Source organism: Gracilinanus agilis, chromosome 2 (genome assembly GCF_016433145.1).
Source record: "Gracilinanus agilis isolate LMUSP501 chromosome 2, AgileGrace, whole genome shotgun sequence".
NCBI classification, from domain to species: domain Eukaryota; kingdom Metazoa; phylum Chordata; class Mammalia; order Didelphimorphia; family Didelphidae; genus Gracilinanus; species Gracilinanus agilis.
In genome coordinates this window covers 261,611,307-261,628,191 of record NC_058131.1, presented here as the reverse complement: position 1 = coordinate 261,628,191, position 16,885 = coordinate 261,611,307, and the positions used below count along the sequence as shown (strand labels likewise).

The 16,885-nt window shown below is 37.0% G+C and overlaps 1 protein-coding gene across 1 annotated transcript in view; it reads right to left on the bottom strand.

The window, feature by feature from the left end:
• Positions 1 to 16,885, bottom strand: part of SS18L1 (SS18L1 subunit of BAF chromatin remodeling complex) — a 60,396-nt gene that overhangs the window by 12,406 nt on the left and 31,105 nt on the right. Inside the window, exons 3-8 of the mRNA XM_044661150.1 lie at positions 15,775 to 15,859; positions 11,975 to 12,119; positions 9,578 to 9,775; positions 8,783 to 8,947; positions 7,868 to 7,969; positions 5,735 to 5,827 (exon numbers count right to left, since the gene is read on the bottom strand). Of these exons, the coding sequence (XP_044517085.1) occupies positions 5,735 to 5,827; positions 7,868 to 7,969; positions 8,783 to 8,947; positions 9,578 to 9,775; positions 11,975 to 12,119; positions 15,775 to 15,859 (788 nt within the window). The remainder of the gene's footprint in view (positions 1 to 5,734; positions 5,828 to 7,867; positions 7,970 to 8,782; positions 8,948 to 9,577; positions 9,776 to 11,974; positions 12,120 to 15,774; positions 15,860 to 16,885) is intronic.

Genomic DNA, 16,885 nt, shown 5'->3' with positions numbered 1-16,885 from the left:
CATTTTAATTGATGCCATTGTCTAACTTTAATTGCTAGTCAATAACAGAAATATTCTGAGATCTTTAGTTTGTAACTTCAATAGATTTTATTTCCATACTTCTGTGTTTCAAATGTATTTGAAAATTTGTTTCAAAGAAAAATAGCCCATAATTTTTGCTTCAAAGAGAATCTATTTCCCAATCCAAACATTTCTTCTATGGACTGTGTTATTCTTTCAATGGCTAACCAAATGGAGACTGAAAATTCAGCCTGTGAGAAGTAGAAGGTAAGGAGAAAGAAAGAAGATAGAACTGGTATTTTGGGGAGGGAAAATTATGACAACAGTTTTCAGTATGAAGAGCCTTTGGAGTCCCAGAAAAGTACAAAACATTCCTCTTCCTTCTTGGCTTAGAGGTGGAAGATTGCCAAGACAGAATATTGTATCTATTGTTAGACAAGGGTTATGTATCAGAAGTTTTTGCTTAATGTTTTTCTTTGTCACAAGGAAGAGTGCAAGTTGGGAATGGTGGGAAATAACTGTGATCCAAAAACAAAAGGCATTAATAAATTGCACCTAACAAAAAAGGGAAATTAAAGGCCTTTTTAAAGTCATCCGTGGACCAGGGGTTGGGAAGACTGGTCTAATGGATCTATTTATTTAGAAGCATCTTTTCATTGGCAAGTAGGCCAGCTTATCAGAGCTATACCCAAGTGGGAGCATCTAACATTGAGAAGAAGATATCTTCTAGGAAAAGGAGTCCAAAAGTCAACATCTTCATATTTAATTATAGCTATGGCCATAGTTTCTCTGAAATCGAGGGTTTAAAACAATGAAGCTGACAAATGCCATCTTGCACAGAATTCTAACCTTTGGGTACAATGATTGAATTAACACATTTTCTTCAGTCTGTGAATGAAACATTCCTTTGCTCCTGAAATCCTTCTTGGAGAATCAGTATGGTTCAGAGGAAAGACTACTGGCTATGGAGTCAAAGAACCTGGGTTCAAATCTCTGTCACTTTTCAACTATGGGCAAGCTAACCTCTCTGGGCCTGTTTCTATCCTTTCTAAAATGAGTGGGTTGGACTAGGTGGCCATTGAGATGCCTTCTGATTCAATGTCAGTAATCCTATCAATCATGTTTTTTTATGAAACTGTTATTTATCAAGTTTCATACAATATGCCAGGATTCAAAGGACTCCAGAATTTATGCAATTCCTTAATTTTATGTAGTATTATGTGGGCTGCATTTGCAAACACTGGTACATACTAGTCATAGAGGGGGTTTTGTAATAGGGATTTTTACCACATTTTAGATATGGAAAAAAAGGAATTGGAAATTCGACCTGAATTTACCAATGACAAATACTGTTAAAAATCCATGTCATTCTTTTTTTCTTCTTTTCTTTCCTTTGTTATTAAAGCTTTAATTCTTGCTTTTAAAAACTGGCCAGTCTCATCTAGTATTCATTGTGAAGACATCATTTTGAAAAACTGTCAGAACCTCATCTTTGTGCTTAAACAGTAGAAAAGAATTTTTTACAATGAAATGACTGCATTACTAAGCAATTACAGAAAAGTTAAAGAGTGATATTAAGCAATTACTGTATTTTAAGATACTTCAACAAAGTCCTTCTAATATGAGTCTAAAGAACTACCGTTTCATATTCAGTTTGGTAGTTTAATTCCATTTGATGATTTTCAAAACATCTTTATAAATAGGTTCTATTTGTCTATTTGAATCATTTTTCTTTCGAGTAGGGCTTTGTTTTAAAAAATGCAAAATACACATTGCTTTTAATTTGCAATTTGTTGAATCCTAAATCTACATTAATTCCAGTTCTTATGAAGCACACAGTGGGGGCAGATGGGATCTAAGGAATTGTTTACTCATCTCCAGCACTGAAAATGCAAATAAACAGCATGGCCTGAAATGGATAGTTTTTCTAATCAAAAACTGTCCCAGAGGTAAGGAAATGGAGTCATGATCAACAAATGTGCCAGGACACAACAGCTGGTGTCCAAAGAATCCCCCTCTCATCCCCATATTTGTTCATAATTTACAGACAGCATTAATTTATTCCTAACTCTTTAAAGGAAAAAATAAAGTGAAATTATTTATTTCAATAAGGCTTAGTTATAATTTTTATTGGAACTACTGAAAAACTACAGGGGAAATTCAATTTGCAATTATATAAAACAACAAAACAAATGGAAACTCTTAAATAAAAGTTGTATTCTTCATTTGATACTTGAGTAACCTAATTTAAGTCTTTCCAATTATTAGGCATCCTTAGAATATTTCAGCAGCCATTAACTTCTGCTAATCCTTTCTAAAAATGCAACTCTGGTTCCAGTAATAGAGTGGCAAATGAAGCAACACTGTTAAATGGAAGAGACAATTCTCAAAATTGCTTAGTTTTAGACCTTTTTGTGAGTCTGAGGCCAGATGAGTTTTCCTAAACATATTAAGGTGGATATTTCTGAGCACCTTATACACTTTGGTGTTCGGCAGTACCATATTTTCTCTTCTTACATTGATGACAAGCTAAACATAACCACCTAAGCAAACTGAAAGTGTTCTTATTTAGTTGGAGAAAATAGATAGATAGCCCTTTGATATGGACAAAACGGAGTGAGAGGTTTCAAAAGCATTGGCTTCCAAAGTAAGGCACCTTGACTATCCCTTCAACAACAATCAGGACTATTTCACACGACCAAGAGGACAAGAACACCACAAAATACATGTTTGTATCTTTCCACAGCTGTGCCATCGATGACAGAACCCCGCCCCCTACACAAGCGAAACCCATGTTTCTAAAGGAAAACTCATCAATGACCATTTTTTGTTGTTGCTGGTATTTTTGTAGGAATATGGCCACACAACATGGTGATCCAAGGAAAGTTAGCATTTGTGGTTGCTTGTGAAAATACTTGTGCCTGATGAATCATGGTGTTCTCTAGAAAAATTTCTGCTCTACAAAATTGCTATAAAGCCAACTAGAGAAGGTTTTTTTTTTTTAACCCTTGCCTCCTGTCTTGGAATCAGAAGAACAGTAAGGGCTAGGCAATGGGGAATTAAGTGACTTGCCCAGGGTCACACAGCTAGGAAGTGTCTGAGGCCAGAATTGAGCCCAGGACCTCCCATCTCTGGGTCTGGCTCTCAATTCACTGAACCCAGCTGCCCCCACTCCTCACCCCCAGAGTAGTTTTAAAGGCAGAATAGTCTAGCGGATGAACTAGAAATAGCAAAAAACTATCCAAATCACCATTTGCCATAGTAAGGACATCTGAGAGGGAAATGAATAGCCACTGTTTCCAAAGAGAAAAGAAACAGTTTGATATAGTGGAAACAAGTACTGGATTTGGAATTAGGAGACTCCACTTCATACTTCCTAGCTGTGTGATCCTGGGTCACTCCCCCACCTCTCTGAGCATCAATTACGCCAGGAAACAGGCATGTGGGCACCACCTACCTCCCGAGGTCACCGTGAGGATGGAGCTTTGTTAAATCTTTAAATGCTGTATCAACATGACTCATAAGATTAACAAAAATCCTATGGAAACCACAGGCATTATTCTGAATGTTCTACTGAAGGGGGAAAAAAAGGTCACCCAGTTATTGTCTGGTAGCATGCTGAGAGGCACACAAAAAAACAACCAAATTTCAGATTTGTTTTAAGTATATTGACCTTTTAGAATTTCCAGTTATGTCTCAATAAAACTGAAAATTGCAAAAGATTCTTTTTCTAGGATATCATCATTCACAAAGAGTTACTTAACTCCAGGGCGAGAGAACTGTGCCTTATTTAGGTCTGAAATTCCCCCAGTGCTTAGGAGAGCTTGTGTCAGAGAGCAGGTGCTCAATAAATGAACGGAAGAATGAATACTACTAAACCTCCCGGAGGCCCTTCCTTACTGACTTCATTCAGATCAATTCTTTACTCTGGATCCCCACTAAATTTGAGGGCTCTTGTCATAATCCTGGAAGGCGTGCTGGTACAAGAGGACATTGGTTATTCTGACTAGACTGTCAGCTCTCCCTCCTCAAGGTTTCTGGTATGGGTTTGTTTTCATCCATCTGGTCCTGAGATTTCTTTGGTGGAAAACTCCCTGTGATGAACTCTCTCTACGAAGGCAGATCAGCAAATCCATCACAGCCTAAGTCTTAGACTTAGTGCCTGCAGTACTGGGAGTAACTGGTTCAGGGTAATGGAGTCACTATGGATCAGAGATGAGATCTGAGCCCAGGTCTTCCTGACTGGGGGGCCAACTTTCTACTTTACAACATGACCTCCAATCTGGTAGGTGCCAATTGTGTGATTTTGAGTAAGTCACTTAATTTTTCTCAACCTGTTTGCCATTGGTAAAATGGAAATAACACCTAGATATAAGAACAATAAAAAAAAGTTCTATTATGTATCACTTACATTTATGAAATGTTCATCTCTTCAAAAAGAAGTGTTACTAAAAAACTCAATTATAAAGCCTAATACTGGCTCTTTGTATAATCTAAATGATAACTTTTTTTTATTCTGAAACATCTTTTCCATATTTATTATTTGTCTCCAACTAGCAAGTCAATGCAATAGGTCAAACTTATGTTTTTACTATTTATTCTAAGACTTTTTACCTTCACTGCTTTAATTTTCTTTAAGTATTTTTCCATGGTTCCATGATTCATGTTCTTTTCCTCCCCACTCCCAGAGCCAACAAGCAATTTCACTGGCTTATACATGTATTATCATACCATCACTTTAAGATTAATGGCTAAAGGAAATGAGGTGATGCAGTGAGTAACACACTGGAATCAGGAAGATTTATTTTATGGAGTTCAAATCTTGCCTCAGACACTGTGTGATTTTGGGCAAGTCATTTAAACTGTTTGCCTCAGTTTCCTCATCTGTAAAATGAGCTGGAGGAGGAAATGGCAAACCACTTCAGTATCTTTGCCAAGAAAACCTTTAATGGGGTCACAAAAAGTCAGACACAACTGAACAAGATTAATGGTCAAGTGCTACTGTTCAGTTATTTCAGTCATGTCTGACTCTTTGTGAGTGGTTTGCCATTTCCTTCTCCAGCTCATTTTACAGATGAGGAAAATTGAAGCAAATAGTGTTTAAGTGACTTGCCCAGGATCACCCAGTTAGTCTGAGGCTGGATTTGAATTCAAGTCTTCCTAATTCTAAGCCTGGCATTCTTATCTACTCAGGAGCTGATGTTATTTTTCATTAGACATAAGGCAAGTGTGATGGCCTAATGAATAATCTAAATGTCAAGATTTCATAAAGTATCCAGATCAATATAAAACTATGTTAACGACTATCTACTGGACAGATATTTCCCTAAGCTGCAATATTATAATTTGCCAAATTATGTGACATACTCCTCACATTTTACTAACTTCTATAGGATTTATTTCCTCCCCCTCCACCTCCTTTTTTTCCCTATAGGATTTAGAGCAGTGCTTCTCAAAAGAGGTGCTGACACATTAGCATGCCATGAATTGCTCCAAGTAGGCCAAGAAATTTTGGAATTTATGTTATTTCAGATAAAATTTATGAATCACTTTATTTAATATAAACTTTATGACCCAGCACAAATAGTTCAAATATCATCTTTCTTTGTATTTTTAGCACAATGCTAAAATGCACTTAGAGAGCACTTAAATATATACTTTGATAGTTTACTGAATAGGGCTATTACACATTGAAACATTTGTCAGGCAAAAATATAAGAGTCGGTTTCCTCACCTCCTTCGTAGTAATGCTGGGTGGAATCCTCAAATGACCTGTCGTAGCTCTGTTCAGTGTAAGATGACTGCTGATACGCATAATCACCATGTCCTGGAACCAAAGGGGCACCGAGACAAAATCAAAAGCTGTGAAATGCCTTCGGGATGTGTGTGGTCTGGGGGAGGGCGGAAAGAGGCATGCCCTAAATTAGACTGTCCTGGCAAGTACCATTGAGAAAGACAAGAGACCCGTAGGATTGGTCACACGACTCATGGCTACAAAGGAGAACTTCTAGCGCCAGCTCCGATTTTACAGATGGGGAAACTGAGTTTGGGAGAGGCTAAGTTATTTGCCCAGATCATACAGCTAGTCAGAAGAAGAACTAGAATTATAAATCTATTGTAAATAAATTTTCCCTGTGATGTGGTTCCCCTGGATCTAACTATTCCCTAGAATACCACTTTGCCCAAAACAAAGCAAAAATTCCTTCTCTTCTTCCTTCCTCCCTTTCTTCTTCTCCTTTCTCCTTTTCTTCCTTAGCATTAGGCAGGGTATGGCTATATGTTCTTGTTTATGATCTGTCCTGTGGTGTATCTGAATCTGAACACTGGTTTGCTCATCATAACCTGAAAGTTATCTTGTACTTTCCTGACTCCAAGTCTTATTCATATCTTTCCAACTTCCTAAAATATTCTCTCAATGCCTTCAGTCTTCCATCCCTAGAATGGAAACTGGACCCACCCTTCAAGACCTAGATGAACTGTTTCCTCCTTAAAGCAGCATCTACCAATCCTAGACTCCACCTTGTCATCATATTTTGAACCCCTGCAGAACTTCGTTCTGTGGCACCAATCTGATAACACTTTGTATTTACTTATGTGAATACAGCTAATCTTCTACCTGGACTGAAAGAACTAAGCTTTCACCTACGGCTATTACTACCTCTCTTTGCGTCTCCCTCTTACCAAGAGGAGATCTTCAGCAAATGATTAGCGAATGAACGTAAAGATGGGCCTCGTGACAAGGGGAATTTGGAATGTTTTCTCTCCTTATTTCTGCCTCATAGAATCCCTCAAGCATAACCTTCTACAAGAAGCCTTTCCCCATCCCCTAAAATTTTACATTTACTCTTTACATACCGATACATGTTCAAGTTGCCTCTCCCCAGCAGAATGTGAGCTCCCTGAGAGCAGGGACTATTCCATTTTGGATTTTGTATCCCTCAGGCCTACCGCAGGGTCTGGCACTCAGCAAATGTTCAATAAATTCATGTTAATTGATTGAGTCTACCACTTGTGAAGCTTTTTATGCAATAATAATTCTCCACATCCCTCTTCTAAGACTTCACAATTTTAGAGGGCTGGGATGAGGAGAACATGCAAATTAAGAGAAGCAGAATGGAATGGTTAGGAGTAGAAAGAAGGCTCCAAGAATAAAAGACATTGGATTATTTAGCCTAAAGAAGAGAAGACTAAGGAGGTAATGATTTAATAGGAAGAAAAAGGACTGGAAAAAAATTAGCAGACTGTTGTTAAGTGCTGGCATTATAAGTTACCGAGTAAGGTTTTGGATTCTTCTGCCTTGGAGCTCTTTAACAACGAGATTTATACACATCTTTCAAGAATATGTATCCATGCCTGGAGATGGGATGGGTGAGACAACTGACATCTTACACCTTCCAACCCTACATTTCGAGGATTCTATACAGTGCCTTGGATGAAAAAGAAAATTAAAAGCCCTCAGATGAAACCAAGGGTGAGGGTACAGCACCAATGGGTTCAATTTAAATTCTGTCACTTTGGTTGCTCACATTTCACACTGCAACAGAAGTAGTGTAAGCTGTTGGAGTCACTCTAAAATCTACACTATCAGGTGCATAATCAAATGTCTGCTCTTGATCAAAGAAGACTCAAGTCTGGTTTGCTGGATGAGCAGTCCTATCAGGGTCAGAAATAAGATGTCATAGCAGAATCCTACATGAGAAAAAATGACAACAACCTGGAGGAATATCTGCTTTAAGCAAACTAACATGGCCCGATTGCTAGAAGTCTCTCTGATTTCATAAGCAATTTCTAAGTCCTTCATATATATTTTTAAATTGCCTCAAGTTTTCAGTCAAACCCTACCCTCCCCACTCCATAAGCAAGTTACCATCTGGATAATATTGCTGGTTCATTGGCTCAGAAGTGCCTTGACCGTGGCTGTATTGCTCACTGTAATACTCCTCCTGCCCCATGTACTGCTGAGAAGAACCTGTAAGCCAAGGAAGAGAGAATGTGTTAGATTGCCTCTAAATCCAAGAAAATATTCTCTGGTCTTATATTTTCAAATACCACATGCAGATACACACACATAATCTACAAGATTATATAATAACATATAATCTAGAAAAGCTGGATTTCAAAGATATTCTGGACTCTATAAAAGAAGCCACTGCATTGATAAAACTGTACTTACAATAAAATAAGATTGATTTTGTAGACACCACAATAATGTGATGAAAATGAAGGTGAAACCTAAGATGATAGCAACAACTAATAGTCCCCCAAAACTGCCCCCATGAAGGACCATGTAAATCTTACTTACACTTGTCTCAACAGAATAGCTTATCTAGGAACTCCCAATAACTCACCCAAATATTTAGCCATGCAGTTCTACTTCCAGTTCTCAAAAACTCTCATTACTTCAACAATGAACTTGAGTAACCAGCATTTTCTGCATTTCTCCTCTTGGCATTTTGTACTTTCAATTTATTTTCCAGGCTTTTCAGTTATTTCATTAGATCGAAGTACAGAAGATGGACTCCGCTCTAACTTCTAGCTACACAGAATTGTAAAATGTTTCATGAGTGTCGTTATTTTGCTAAAATTAGATATGGAGAAATACGGAAATAAAGCATTGATACATCGTTAGAATACTCAGCCCTCCTGACCTTCTCCATGTCCTTTCTTGCACAATCTGTATTCCTTTTGCAAAACTGGAAGTGGGGATGAGGTACAGTGAGTGTGGAAAACCAAACTTCTGGTTTCTTTGTTAGTTTTTTCTAGCAACATCTTTGGATTTTACCTTGCTGTGAGGGCCGGTATGGACCCATTGGTCGCTGACCCATCATGCTGCTTCCTTGGTTGCTTTGACTCATCATTGCAATAGAGGACTGTCCTTGGTAATGCTGGCTCCCACCTTGTGCAGAATTGTAATGAGATGTAGCCGCTTGCTGGTGCATCATGGAGACTACACAATACAGATAAAGAACACTTTCCTAAATGAGCCACCAGTGTCTTCCTCCCCTGCCACACATATTCCTTAAAACCGGGACTCTATCTGTTAGCAACAATGAATTCTTTTACTCTCTTCCTACCATTCCAAACAAAAGACTATGAAATTTGTTCATTTCCCCCCTCAATCTCCAGATTAAATTTCCTGCATTCTAACCCGAACCAATACTCCACTGCAGGGTCAGATCACCCATCTTTCTCAGTCAATTTTATTAAAATGTACCTACATTTAGAAAATAAGAGAAAGTAGGTCTTACACTGTATACAGAAATGTCACTATTCTAGTTTTCATTCTCCAGGCACTGAAGCCTTTAAGATTCTTCCTTCCATTAGACCCACTCTCTTTCTTCCTGGTCCCACTTTATATGGAGGTCTGGATCTCATAAAAAATTAAAACTGGGATAGATGGACTGCTCACTGTAGATTTCTTAAGTGGATGATATATTATTTTATATACATTTATCAGAAGAGAAATCCTCTTCTTCACACAAAAAGAATGTGTGTTGTTTCATGCTATATCCATGCTAGGACATCAAGGAACTGCCTGTGGCTTCAAGTACGGGCAAGGGGGAAGAGGATGAGTTACCGGGGTTAGACTGCATGTTGATATTGGTTCTAGAGACGTAATTCCCTATGGATCCCTGGCCCTGCATTGGCACATTTTGAGAAGCAGGCACAGTGTGGCTATATCCTGGCCCTGTGCCATGGCTACTGACGGTCATGCTCATAGATGTTGTTGGCATAGTGTTTTGCCCCGATTGCTGCATGGACACGTGGTTAGGACCTATTTTAAAAAGGAAAAAGGAATGAAAGTAATACAAATAACAATCCATGTTAATATAGTGATTTGTCATTTATAAAGTGCTTTTTGTAAACATTTATTTTTAGCTTCTGGTGTTACAACATGTATTCTTGGAATAAAGGGGGAGAAAAAGCTAACCTAACGACAAAATAAAACATTTATAACACATTCTGGTTAAAAAATAAACAGATTATCTCATTTAAGATTCATAAAAATCTTTTGAGATGAGTTAAGTATTATTTTCCCCATTTTAGAGACTTGGAAGTGAGGCTCAGTGGAGTAAACACCTTTAATCCAAAATCACAGAGAAAGTGGCAGAACCAAAACTTATTCCATTTAATGTTCTACACCATACTCAGCAGAACCCAAAAGGCAATAAACTAAATGTCACCCAGAGGCCTGATATGCACTCCCTTCATAGGAATTGGTCCTAAATAAACACTCCAGTCTCTAACTTGCTTTGAGATTTACTCACACATTAACCTCTCAGACCCAAAGCAAGAATTATTTCCCAAAGTGACTCATGGATTTCTAGACTTCTAGTCAATCCTGAAAAATCATTTGTAAAGTACCTCTTCATTCATATAGGCCATTGTCTATTTTTGTTCCCAGAATGCTTTGGATTAAATTATTCTCTATCTCTTAGTTCTCTCCTAGCTCTCATGACTGTCACCATCTATTTGCCTTATCTACTTCTCATCCTTTATATTGATTCACTTATTTCAGTCACATATTTTCTGAAAAAGGTATCACATTTTTCTATTTACAAACTTGTGCTGACAGTTTTTAAAGGGCCCATTAGCCTGTTCTGTACTTCACTGGTCTGGTATGAACCTAGTCTCACATTCATTTGGTGGAGGAGAGAATTCCCACAATTCTGTTATCATCATCATCATCATCATCATCATCATCATCATCATCATCATCTCTCTTTCCTAAACACAAAAGCCAAATTCATTCAAATTCTGCCATTCAAATGAGCATATGAACCAGCAATACAGAGTTAAAATAAACCAAGAAGTTTATAAAGGTGAAAAAAAGATAAGCACTGAGCCCAAATGAAATTTAGCAAACTGTCTTCCTCACCTTCATCTTTTTATTACAATTTTCCTTATGGGGTTTTCCCCTAAACAAGTGCTTAAATACTTGCAGCGAAGGTAAATTGCTTTACTTGCTAATATGGGAAACTACCAGGAGGAGTTATGCCTGAGCATTAGAGCTTAGTATAAAAACTATGTTCTTTTTTTAAAAGTCTGATAGGAAAAAGTTTTTTAAATCTTTCATCTTAGAATCAAGGTTCCTATTTTAGTGGTTTTCTTCTTTCTTTATAAAGTTGGCAACTGAATGTAGCTTTAGGAAAATAATTAAGTGATTATTTTAAATGATGTGGAATTATTTTTTAAACCAATTTAGGAATTTTCTAGAACAATACTTAAATTATACTTAAAAAAAAGAATAATGGCTCTGGAGCCCCAATCCTGATTTTTAGTCATGTTATTGTACCTCACAAGAACGAAGTTTCTCATTTGTAAAAGGGAAGGAAGTATTCAAATGGATAATTTCTAAGGTCCCTTTCAGTTTTAAAGTCTATGCCACTATGACCCCATGTTATCCTCAGGTATCAGAGAGGAAGAGCATTACTACAGAAAGGTTCTGAATAAATGAAAAAAATGTTAACACTGCTTGCAAGGAAATGAATTATGCTTTCTTCAAAAGTTATCAAATACTTCTCAGCATCATAAATAAGATTATCTTGTTTATTTGTTACAAAAAATATGCATCCTATATTGGGAAAAGAGCATATTTGTGCCTTTTGATACAGTTGGAGAATCTTCAAGATGAATTGTTATTCACTCTGAAATAACAGCTTTCCACCACTCTGCATATTATATTCCAGATTAACGTGTGTCTATGAACAGTTAACTGTTTATATATGTCCCCACATAAATATCTCTGATCTCTAAACTGTATTTCGTCTTTTAGAAGGCAATTTCTAAACAGACTGTAGCCATTTTGTGAATATTTCAGCATGTGATTGGTAAATTCTCATAAGCCTGAAAGGTGAGTTACATTGTCTAAAAAAACCTCCATCCTTCAAGTATACTTTGCATTAATGATTTTGTTGCCAAGCAACTATTAAACACACACACACACACACAAAAGGCTTTCTGAAGGCTTTACCATTGCTAATCTGACTCTGCATAAGAGAGGAAGGTGGGAGGCCGGTTCCAATGGCGTCACTGAGATTGCTCTGGGAATGGATAGATTGGCTGGATCCACTCTGAGGCATTCCTCCTGGTCCAAGGTTCATGTTTTGCGTTGGTGGCTACAAACAATAAAATGGAGTTTAAGTTTATCATTTAGCAAGATGCTATTAAAAAAAATACATTGTGTTGCCAGAAACAAGGCTTGTAACTACACTTCCGATTTATTTAACCTCATGATCTTTTACTACACAAGATTAATTACTGGACATACATGTTTCACACACACACATATATTTACACACAAATTAGAAACCGTAATATACAAAATCCTAAACCATATATCAAGCTTATGAATATTATTATACTTTAACATCACCAAAAAGATTTTTTTCAAGTCACTTATTTGTACACACACATATGTTCAATATACACATGACCATATGTATATCAGTGTGTCAAAGGATCCAGGACTTAATCCATAGTATTACTCCCTCATCTATCAACAGAGATCTCAGGTCATCAGGAGGTATTTTTCAAGAGTAGGTGTGCCCTCATTCTCCCCCCCATTCATAATCTGGAGGCCAACCTTATGGTGTTGAGGCAAAAATATTAAAAAAAACCAACCCATCATCTGTCTTAGAATCAATGCTAAGTATCAATTCCAGGACTAGACAATAAGGGTTACATGACTTGCCCAGGGTCACACAGCTAGAAAGTATCTGGGGTCACATTTGAACCTAGGACCTCCCACCTCTAGGTCTGGCTCTTTATCCATTGAGCCACTTTGCTGTCCCTGGCAAGATTTTTAAGAATAAATTAGAATTAGCAGTAACAACAACAGCAGCAATATCATTGACAACATGAGCAACAGCAACAGGATAGTGAATTGTCTCAGGGCTGTTTCTATCTGAACTCAAAAAAAAAAAAAAAGATGAGAAGAGATTTAATTATTATTATCATCATTATTATCAATAATTGCTATCATGTAATTACAAAATCCTATATAACTATGCTATAGAAAATATAATATTGTTAGGCTATTGGAATATTTTATCCTACTGACTTTTAAACACGTTAGATGTTTTGTTATAATCATTTGTAATTAGTACATTAATTATATTCACCTGAACCTTTACTAAAGTCCTATTCTAATATGGAAATAGGATATACATGTATAACCCAGTGGAATTGCTTGTCAGCTCCAGGAGAGGGGAGGGAAAGAACATGAATCATGTAACCATGGGGAAATATCTAAAAATAAATAAATTAATTTTTAAAAAAATAAATTATTTTTAAAAATAAAAAAGTCCTATTCTCATGCCTCCTTGTAGAATAAAGAATATTTTTCTAGTTATGCCAGCTTGTAGCATGTACTTTTCAGGGACAAAGTCTGAGCCCACCCCCAAGTATAAATAACTGCATGTTTATTTTCCCAGGGCGGTCTTGCTACGTTTGGATGGTGCTCATCCCTAGCAACTCTCAAAGAATCTCTGCTAAGTTACAGAGAGGCTGTGAGCTGCATCAGTGAAGGGAGTACCCACACTGAGGAAATCACAAATCCTTTAGGTATATGTATTATTATAATGATGCGCCATCATCATTATCAATAAGTTCTTGGGGGGGCAAATACCGCTTCTCATTTACCTTTCTTCCTCAGCACCGAGAATTGTGTGTGTACATGCTGCCTCAGCCATTTTTCAGCACTGCCTGACTCTTCATGACCCTACTTGGAGTTTTCTTGGCAAAGATACTGGAGTGGTTTACCATTTCCTTCTCCAGCTCAGTTTACAGATGAGGAAACAGAGGCAAACAAGATTAAATGATCTGCCCAGGGTCACACAACTAATCAGTGTTAGAGGTCAGATTTGACTTCAGGAAGATGAATCTTCCTTATTCCAGGCCTGACATTCTATCCACTGTGCCACTTAGCTGATTGTGTTTGTACATAGCAGAGCTTTAATAAATGCTCTGGAATGAATAAGTCAATTTAGAAAGAATTTGGCATCCATTTTATTTTAAATACTGAAGAATAGTAACTGGATTTCAATTTCTGCAGCTGAGAATGGTATGAGAAATGGAGACTTTATAACAAGCGGATCAATGCTTTATATTTGTCACTTGCATCAATCAACTAAACAATAAAAACGTTATAGACCTAAGGTGCCTTAGGCAGTGGTAGAAATGGCCTTACACTGGCGACTCAAACAAGACCAGTGTTGAATCCACTGCATTTCTCTCATTCCCTTTCTTATTCTTTCACTTCCCCACATCTACCACTAACTATATAGGGAGATTTATTTATTATTTATTTTATTTTTTAAAATAATTTTCCATGTTTACATAATTTTCTTTCTCTCCCCTCCCAGAGCTGATAAACAATTCTACTGGCTTGTACAAATGTTATCACTTGATACCTATTTCCATATTATTCATTTTTACTATAGAATCAAAACCCCAAAACATATGTCCATATAAATAAGTGATAAGTCATAAGTTATTCTTTTGTTTCTACTCCCATAGTTCTTTCTCTCAATGTGGTTAGCATTCTTTCCCATAAGTCCTTCAGGAGTGTCCTGGATAAAGTCCATTATATTGGATAATTCCACAATATTTCACTCTCAGTGTATAATGTTCTCTTGGTTCTGCTCATTTCACTTTGCATCAGTTCTTGGAGGTCTTTCCAGTTCATGTAGAAATCCTCCAGTTAATCATTCCTTACAGCACAATATTATTACATTACCATTAGATACCACAATTTGTTCAGCCCTTCCCCAATTGATGGACAACCCCTCATTTTCCAATTTTTTGCCACCACAAAGAGTGCAGCTATGAATATTTTTGTACAAACATTTTTTCAATATTATCTCTTTGGGGGTACAAACCCAGAATTGCTGAATCAAAGGACAAACATCCTTTTAAAGCCCTTTGCACATAATTCCACATATAGGAAGATTTAAACCAAAAATGACATTGAGAAAATGTTACTGTAAACAAGGACTCAAAGGGACTCAGACAAGTATCACCAAGGTGGGTTTAAAAATCAAAATAACTTTAGCATCTATGATTTATAAAATATACCCAAGAATCAAATAACTAACAGTGGCTTTTTAGATGAAGGAATGAAAGCATGAGAAATCTGGTTTATTTTCCCAGTGGAGTAGCAAGAACAATAAGTCACATTTCAAAGTCCTTTAAAGTTTACAGCATGGGGACCTCACAACTCAAAGGAAGTAGGTAGTACAGGTATTATGGTCCCTGTTTTACATAAGAGGAAACTGAGGCTCAGAGAACTTATCTGATTTGGCCATGATAATTTAGTTTATATCAGAATTTTAATACAGATTTTCTGACATCAAAGTCTAGCAGGTTTTCATTTCGACCACACTGCCTCCCCATTCTCTCAAAGGAAGCCAGTCCATGGAATCATACTATTCAACACAGAGAGGAAGACTTCATAAGGAAAGGTTTGGGGATCTAATTTTAAACTCTTGGGGGCAAAAGCACTTAGTTATAATGCTTGTAACAATTGCTGTCCCATATCTGTAGAGAAGGCAAGGTCTAAGCCTTATATCTCTATATGTTCCCAGGACCACCTCTTGGTGTAAGACCTTTGAAGATGGGGAGATATGGATAAGAATTGCAAAGATGGGAAGGTTTTGATGAGTGAAAATCTGCCCGGGAGGAGTACCCACACTCACAGAATCAGGGATTTGGTGAAGTGCTGAAAAATTAAAAACCTTCCTCCACTAGTTTCTACTGGATAGAAGTACTTACGGCAGGAAGCAAAGACTGCATGTTCTGGTTAGAGTCTGCTATTGTTGCCAAATAAACCAAATTTCTGTGTAGTATTTGTTGGTATCTATGGGATAAAGAAATAATATTATTCAGGGTTTGGAGACCAATATTGAACATTCTCATATAAATCAGTGTGGACTTGTCTCTTTGATATCACTGATATCTCAAAGATTTTACCTTAACATCAATCAACCGTCAAGTACTTATTAAGTGCCTACAAGGGGGCAGTAAATGAAATAAAAGTAAAAAACAAACTGGCTTTTTCATTAGAATCCCATGGTTCCATAATCAATAAGGCAGAATATAAATGCCACCCACTAAGGAAAGCATCAGGTGCATGGCAACTCAGTTTACACATTTTAGTAATACTTTTGAAATGGTGATAGTCAATAGAAAGTACAGTCCTCAGATGCTTCCTGTGTGACCCTGGGCAAATCACTTAACCCTGATTGCCTAGCCCTGGGCTCTTCTGTCTTAGAACTGATATTAAAACAGAAAGTAAGAGGGTTAAAAAAAAAAGTATACTCAATGATGAAGTGGCAAGTTCTCACATCAGAAGTGGAAAACAATAAATATGATGCCATAACAACTCAGGAAGAAATATAAGTTCATGACAGTAGAAAATGCCCATTTTTCTTTAGATGGTAGTTAGCTATAGGATTCTCTTTTAATGAGAAAAATGCTGCTATGGGAGATCACAAATATAATGGCAGCAACTCGGCGGAAAGAAATTTGCAGAGTAACTTAATCCTATCTATCAAATTCTATTAATTTTGCTTAACTTTATGCTTTTGGTGAAGTTCAGAATTGCCCAAAACAAAATCTGGAAAGATAGGCTTATGTTCAAAGAGTTTAGCATGTACAGTTCTGAACATTCAAAGAGCAGACTGTAATAAATGCCTAGAGGGCTAGCTTGGGACTAATCTCTGAAATTCTTCCAGATCTTTCCCTTTAAATAAAAATTCCTCAGGCCATGCTGGACTCTTGGTACATACACTACCCCATTTAGGCTAGTAAGTTATTAGCTTCATGAGGTTGGGTAAGTCACTTAAACCTCTCTGAAATTCAGTTTCCTGATGTGTCAAATAGA